The 7,065-nt window shown below is 33.0% G+C and overlaps 2 protein-coding genes and 1 long non-coding RNA gene across 3 annotated transcripts in view; 2 read left to right on the top strand and 1 right to left on the bottom strand.

The window, feature by feature from the left end:
* Window positions 1-3,420, top strand: part of LOC111486312 (deoxynucleoside triphosphate triphosphohydrolase SAMHD1 homolog) — a 5,448-nt gene extending 2,028 nt beyond the window's left edge. The window contains exons 7-19 of the mRNA XM_023133390.1: window positions 155-245; window positions 733-771; window positions 867-934; window positions 1,008-1,070; window positions 1,183-1,238; window positions 1,318-1,391; window positions 1,576-1,668; window positions 1,761-1,862; window positions 1,984-2,064; window positions 2,160-2,251; window positions 2,362-2,377; window positions 2,697-2,807; window positions 2,890-3,420. Coding sequence (XP_022989158.1) covers window positions 155-245; window positions 733-771; window positions 867-934; window positions 1,008-1,070; window positions 1,183-1,238; window positions 1,318-1,391; window positions 1,576-1,668; window positions 1,761-1,862; window positions 1,984-2,064; window positions 2,160-2,251; window positions 2,362-2,377; window positions 2,697-2,807; window positions 2,890-2,991 — 988 coding nt within the window. The 3' untranslated portion in view covers window positions 2,992-3,420. The remainder of the gene's footprint in view (window positions 1-154; window positions 246-732; window positions 772-866; window positions 935-1,007; window positions 1,071-1,182; window positions 1,239-1,317; window positions 1,392-1,575; window positions 1,669-1,760; window positions 1,863-1,983; window positions 2,065-2,159; window positions 2,252-2,361; window positions 2,378-2,696; window positions 2,808-2,889) is intronic.
* LOC111486315 (peptidyl-prolyl cis-trans isomerase CYP38, chloroplastic) overlaps window positions 1-7,065 on the bottom strand; it is a 27,459-nt gene that overhangs the window by 10,859 nt on the left and 9,535 nt on the right. The window lies entirely within an intron of this gene.
* Window positions 4,568-5,397, top strand: LOC111486325. Its single transcript, XR_002718844.1, has 2 exons — window positions 4,568-4,835; window positions 4,978-5,397. It is a non-coding gene; the product is annotated as an uncharacterized LOC111486325 (long non-coding RNA).

Consider the following 7,065-nt stretch of genomic DNA (forward strand, 5'->3'; position numbering starts at 1 on the left):
TTTTTTTTTTTTTTTTTTTTTTTTTTTTTTTTTCCGAAGAATCACATACCTTGTTTAGTGTTTTACCTGCATAGTTTTGTGCAGGTTATATTTCTTTTTTGCCATGTACTTGATTGATTGATTGATTGATTGATTGATTGATTTTTCATTATAGGTCTCATGAACTTATGTCGGTTAAGATGGTTGACCATATTGTTGATGAGCACCACATTGATATCGATTCTGGAATGATAAAAAGAGTTAAGGTACACTTATATTTTACCAATTATTATGTACTTCTTTCTGTGCATATAATTCTTGCATTGGCTACTAAGATGCTTAAATAAAAAAGAGAGACGAAAATATTGGCCTACTGTTATGATGCCTAACTATAAAGCACCGACACTTGTAAAATGACCAAGTGTAACACCAACACACTCCAACGCATTGTCGACACATATATTTAAAAAATATATACACATGTTTATAAAGAAATAAAAATTAAAAGTATTAAATGTTATTAACATTTCAGGGTGTATATATATTTTTCTTAAAAAATTAACATGTCCTCAACGTGCCGTGTCCTATTTTATTGGAAATTGACGTGTTGCCGTGTCCATGTTTTGTCCTACATTTTTTGGAAATTGTTGTGTCGTGTCGCATCTGTGTCACATGTTTGTGCTTCTTAATTGCTAATATGTTAAATACTCTAATGATTTAAGGTTTAATGTTGGTACTTGTTGACATTGTCAGGATATGATACTATCTAGTTCTGAATTTACTCGGCCAAAGGTAGTAGTTTTTATTTTTATTTTTTATTTTTGGGAATTCCTTGCAGGAAGAAGTTTTGATAAATTGAGTTAATGAGTTTTATGCGTGATAAATAGGGTTCAAGGGAGAAGGGATTCTTGTACGACATTGTTGCAAATGGACGAAATGGAATTGATGTGGACAAGTAATTGGTTGTTGATTTTCAAATTTAATATTTGATTACGAGTCTTCCAGTTGAAACATTACAATTACTTTAGGTTTGATTATATTGTTCGTGATTGTCGAGCTTGCGGTCTAGGGTGCAACTTTCAGTTTCAGAGGTATAGTTGTAATGTCTTTGGCTTTTAGTTTTGTACTTTTTTTTTTGTTGTGGGGTTGTGGAATTTGATTCAAGGGTGTATTGTTCAAGTGTTGTCTGTGCTTGCCATGCAGGTTAATGGAGACTATGCGAGTTATAGATGATGAAATATGCTATAAGGCGAAGGACTGTTAGTATTATGAGCCTGATCTGTTTATTTGATTATAGTTGGCCTTTAAAGTTGTAGCTTATGAGTTGTGATATTCCAGATCTTACCATTCACAAGTTGTTTTCTACTCGGGCTGATTTGTATCGAACAGTTTATATGCACCCAAAAGTTAAGGTAAAAATGGGGAGAATAATACTTCAATCAAATTAATAATTTGTCTTTATGCTAATTCCTCCTTCCCTTGCCAATGTTTATTCTCCTTTACAAATTCTACCCCTATATACTTTTTTTTTTTTTTTTTTGATAAAAGGACTTGAAATATAAAGTTTTCTTATAAAATTTTCTTCTGCAAATGCAGGCCATTGAGCTTATGTTAGTTGATGCTTTGTTGAAGGCAAATGATTATCTGGAAATTTCATCTCACATCCACGATCCTTCCCAGTACTGGAAGGTTTTGAATACTATTTATCAAATTTCTCATGCTCGTGATAGTTTTTCTGTGCTTGTTGTTCACTGTGTTTCTCTTATTCTTTTAAAATGCAGCTAGATGATTCTGTAGTTAAAACAATTGAGACAGCGTCAGACCAAGAACTAAAGGAATCTAGGGATCTTATCTTGCAAATCCGGAGAAGAAATCTCTACCAGGTTCTGACCTTTTTTTCACTATTCCTTTTGGACTTCAATGTTGCATAAAGGCAAAGTACTGTAGATTTATGTGGATGTATACAAAGTGAAGCTTAAACTGTGGACCTTTCTCCTTTTCCAGTTTTGTAATGAATATGCCGTCCCAAAAGACAAACTGGAAAATTTCAAGGATGTAACTGCTAAAGATATTGTTTGTTCTCAGGTTTTCTTCTTAAGACTTTTTTTTATCCTGTAGTTGGCTTTGGGGTAACGAAGTAGAGTCTGAATTTTAGCATTGTTTGTGATATCATTGTTTAGAAAAATGGTGGAGTGATGCTACAAGAGGATGATGTTGCTGTCAGCAACGTTAGGATCGACTTGACACGGGGCAGAAATAATCCTCTTGAAAGGTTGTTGAGAAAGTCTAATCATTTTTTTTGGGGGGGGGGNGTCCTGATGCAGTAGTTGTGATAAATTATTTGTTGCTAACTTGATCTCTCTTTTGCGTGATTAATCCCAGGATCCATTTCTTTAAGGTACATTACTTCACCCATTATCCTTTCGAAACCGAGCTTATGAGATATTGTTATGTGAATCTTTGTCGTTATTCAATATTCTAAAATTAATATTATAGGTGACATAACATGATATCTATATAGTCAATGATGAACCAATTGGGGATTGTTCACTGGTATAAATATTTCTTGTCATGTCAAATTACATGTTACTGGACTCGTGTTGTTATTCTTGCATTGGTTGACATTTGATTCCTCGGTTTGAACAAGAATCTATTTGGCAGGATGTTTTGTTTTGTCATCTATCTATTTGCTTTTTATAAGACTCAGTTTCACTCAGGACTATGAAAGCAACGATAAATTCAAGATTTCTGATGATCGCATAAGCCACTTACTGCCAACATCATATCAAGATATGATAGTAAGGGTGTATTCAAAGAAACCCGAACTGGTCTGTGTACTTTGATGCAAGACTACTGTTATAATGTTTTTGTTTGTTTCCAAACTTCAATACTTTTCCATATAATTTACAGGTAGAAGCCATTTCAGAAGCATTTGAAAACTTTCAGTTGAAAACTTATGGGATTAAAACACAAGTGCACGCAACACCGGAGAAGAAGAAACGTCGCATTTGATTTTCCTGTTGTTGAGATTACTTAATATTCTTTCACAAAAAGACTGATACTACTAATCTTCACACAGACATGATTATATAGGTTCGTGATTTTGACATTTCCTCCTGGAAGCTAGATTCACGAGGAATTGTACACGGCATACCGTAGCGATTTCAAACTGGTTGAGCTGGAGGATCCTGCCACGAATTAGTTTTTGGTCAGCAAGTCTTATTGTCAACCTTTTGGGACAATTGCTGAAGATTTTGTACCTGCGCAATGCCCAGATGTTGCCCAGCAGCTTTAGTTTGTGAAACTATCTTTGACAAGGTTTTATTTGTACTTCTGTCTTTTTGAATTCAGTATTTTACTTCTTACTATTCTCTTGTCTGTAATGCCAAGTACAGCTCCTATAAAGTCATGTCAATATATAACAATATTATCCTTCTACAATTTTAGTACTGCTTTTGCGACACCTTTATTATTATTTTGCATTTTTGGTTCTCTTAGTGAAGATAGTGGGGAGAGGGAAAATGAGTTTAAGTTATGGCGGACACCTACCTCTCCTCCCTAGGATTGAATATCTTAGAAGTTACCATGTCAACCAGATGGATATACTAGAGTAAGACAATTGTTTCATGAGAACAGTCGAGATGTGTACCAGAGTCAAGGTACTTGTAGATGTGTAAAAAAAAGGCTGGCAGGTTGGATTGGTAGAATATTCTAGATTTGAAGATTTATTCAGAAAATGCAGGTGTTTTAATATGTTATGGGAAAGTGTAATAGAAGACGTATATTAGATAAACGTGTTTGATAGTTAAATGTAGATCATATATTTCTGTGTGGTGATGACTTTGGTGAGATAGGTTTCTTAGAGTGACCTTGTAATAGTCCGAGCCCACTACTAGTAGATATTGTCCTCTTTGGGCTTTTTCTTCCATGCATCCTCTCAAGGTTTTAAAACGCGTTTGCTAGGGAGAGGTTTTCACACCCTTAAAAGGAATGCTTCGTTCCCCCACCTTTAACCTTGGGGACCTAGTCCTCGCTAGCACTCATACTCATCTTCAATTGATGTGGGATCTGACAGACCTTCTATAGTCTCCCAAATCCAGCCTACTTTTTCCATAGGTAAAAATCCAGCTCACAAAGAAAGCTGTAAATATAATCTGATTGTGCCGCCATTTGTAATGTCGTAAAGGCTAAGCTATTAGAATTTTGAAGAACTTGCAGGTTTGTGGAAAAGTGTGAATCTTGATGCATGGGAAATTCACGAGGCGCCTAAAATCTCAACCGCCCATCAAAGTCCAACCCACAGGAAACAGGTACATAACTCTTAAGCCCTGTGACTCTCCCTCCCCTTTAATTTTCTTCTCTTTCAGTGCCCTCTTTTAAGTCAAAAAGGTAAGGCATCACGGGTCTTTTCCTTCTTTAGCTGCATGAAACAAATTACTTAATTTGCTCATTTCCATGTCTACGCTGTAATTTTGGTCATTGCAGTAAATGGTAACTTTTTTTTGTTCTTGTTCACTCCCCTTTGTTGACTATACTTTTAATTGTTTAAAATTAAAATTTACTATACACTGTTTAACACAATTTACTATACACTGCTTAACACTAGGAAGATAGTAAAATTATTCTAGCACGATAGAGATTTATTACGCACAAGGTTAAAGGAAGTTGAATTACAAATTTAGTTCATATACCCGAGATTACCTGAGATTGTTTATTTAATCTCTTTATTCTAAAATGTTTCAGTCATGATTCTTATTAGTTTTTCACATTAATATCAATGCTTAAATGTTGACATACCTTATAGATTGCAGATACGACATACAATACTCGAGGGTAGACCAATTAGATCAAACCAAGTAAGAATTTTAAGTATACCCGAGATTACCCGAGATTGTTTATTTAATAATCTCTTTATTCTAAAATGTTTCCGTCATGATTCTTATTAGTTTTTGACATTAATATCAATTCCTAAATGTTGACATGCCTTATAAATTGCAGATACAACATCCAATACTCGGGAGTAGACCAATTAGATCAAACCAAGTAAGAAATTTATGTTTGGTATTGCATTGAAAAATTGATTATTAGTCCAATTAGCATGTCATTTAATGTTTAAGTAGAGATTTATTAAATTAAAGTTGAAGGTCAGTAGATGTTTATTGAAATCAAATTGTAAAGTAAGATTAAATGATAGAAATATTAGTTGATGCTTAGGAGCTCTTGATTAGCAAAAAATATTCTAGAATAAAGCGATAGAAAGATACTTAGAACTCTTTTACAGTGACAGAAATAGTGGCAAATAGAGGCTATATTGAAATGTGCAGATTCTAAGAATAAATATATAATGACGAGAATCGTATTGCTCCCCACTGGAATAGCATCTTCTTATTCATTATTTAAATTTCAATGCCTTTCTTATTTTTTAGACTGAAAATTCATAGGTCTCTTCCTTCACATCAATAACATTCTTTGTACTATCTTTCATTTGAAAATATGTTAGAACATTTCTCCTTTTTGACTCCTTTTTGGAGACTAAAGTGGGGCTTTATTTCACCACAAACATTGGAGCACATTTCAGTTCTAGATTCTTAAATCATAATTGGAGATTTGATAAAATCTTACATATCTAGCTAGCATACCTTACCTATATTGATTGTTCATTGTTTGGAGTAATAGCTTCGAGTTTGAGAAAGATCTTTATTTAAATATGCTGCATCTTTGATTTCTAGTCTCCTGCATCAATAGAACTGAGTTAGTTATCATAGATTGCTTTATGAAGGCTGTTTGTTTTTTAGCTTATTACGGTTCAAGACATTGTCAAGACATTGTCATCGAAGTTTTTATTGGGTTAGTTATTTGATAATATGGTTAGAAACTTTGAATATTGAAAATCCTTATTAAGAATCTTCTATTCGATTGGATAGACATACAGTCACAACAAATATCAAGAAATCGAAAGACATACAAATCATTAGAAATTGGTCGTCTCAGTGTACACACTTATGAAGTAGTATTATTCCCACCTATAATGACAAGTAATTTCTCCCAAGTAATTCAACTTTCATGCACACAATTAGGTAGTTTTCTTATGTCCTATGTAATTCTGTGCACACAAACAACTTTGGTAAGTACTATGATGTCTAGGCACATATTTAGGTAATTGTCACACACAAATTAGACTAAAGTAATTTTCATGCACAACTATGTATATTATACATGGCTAGCTTATCGCCTTACACACCACTAGATGTTAATTTCCATAAGTTAAAGTAAAGTCTTCCAAACTCTCGGTTATGTGTCACTAGAAATTGTTTGTTGAACATATCACAGGGTCAAAGTTAGTATAACTTTTCATGATATTTACTTGTATAATAATATCATGAGATGCTACCACAATTGAGGCTCGACACTACTGAGTATCAATACTCATCAATTGGTGTAAAGTCTTCCAAACTCTCGGTTATGTGTCACTTGAAATTGTTTGTTGAACATATCATGGAGTCGAAGTTAGCATAACTTCTACGTTCATGATATTTACCTATTTAATATCATGAGATGCTACCACAATTGAGGCTCGACAATACTGAATGCCAATATTTATCAATTGGTGTAAAGTCTTCCAGACTCTTGTTTATGCATCTCTAAAGATTGTTGAATGTGTCACGGAGTAAAAGTCAATATACTTTCTACGCTAATATTATTTTTGATTTTAAAAAGCTAAACAAATTTTGAAGGAAAAAAAAATAATAATCTAAACATAAAATTTCCTTTTTAAAAATATTTCTAATTTGCAATTTTGCATAATAATTTAAAATTAATTTGGATTTAGATTTTTTTTCCCCAAAATTAAAATAAGTTCAAACAAATCCTGAATTAGTTATTTTCCTCCCAGCCTCGTAAATCCACACAAAATTAAAATAATAATTCAGCATCCTTCAATCCCACAGCGTCCGTTTTAACAGTTTTCCCACATTCCGTGCTCCTCTAGAAGACCGAGCTATAAAATATAGAGGCAACTTTTTTTTTTTTTTTTTTTTTTTTTTTTTTTTTTTTTTTTTTTTTTTTTTTTTTTTTTTTTTTTTTTTT

The sequence above is a fragment of the Cucurbita maxima genome, unplaced genomic scaffold (genome assembly GCF_002738345.1).
Source record: "Cucurbita maxima cultivar Rimu unplaced genomic scaffold, Cmax_1.0 Cma_Scf00011, whole genome shotgun sequence".
Taxonomy (NCBI): Eukaryota; Viridiplantae; Streptophyta; class Magnoliopsida; order Cucurbitales; family Cucurbitaceae; genus Cucurbita; species Cucurbita maxima.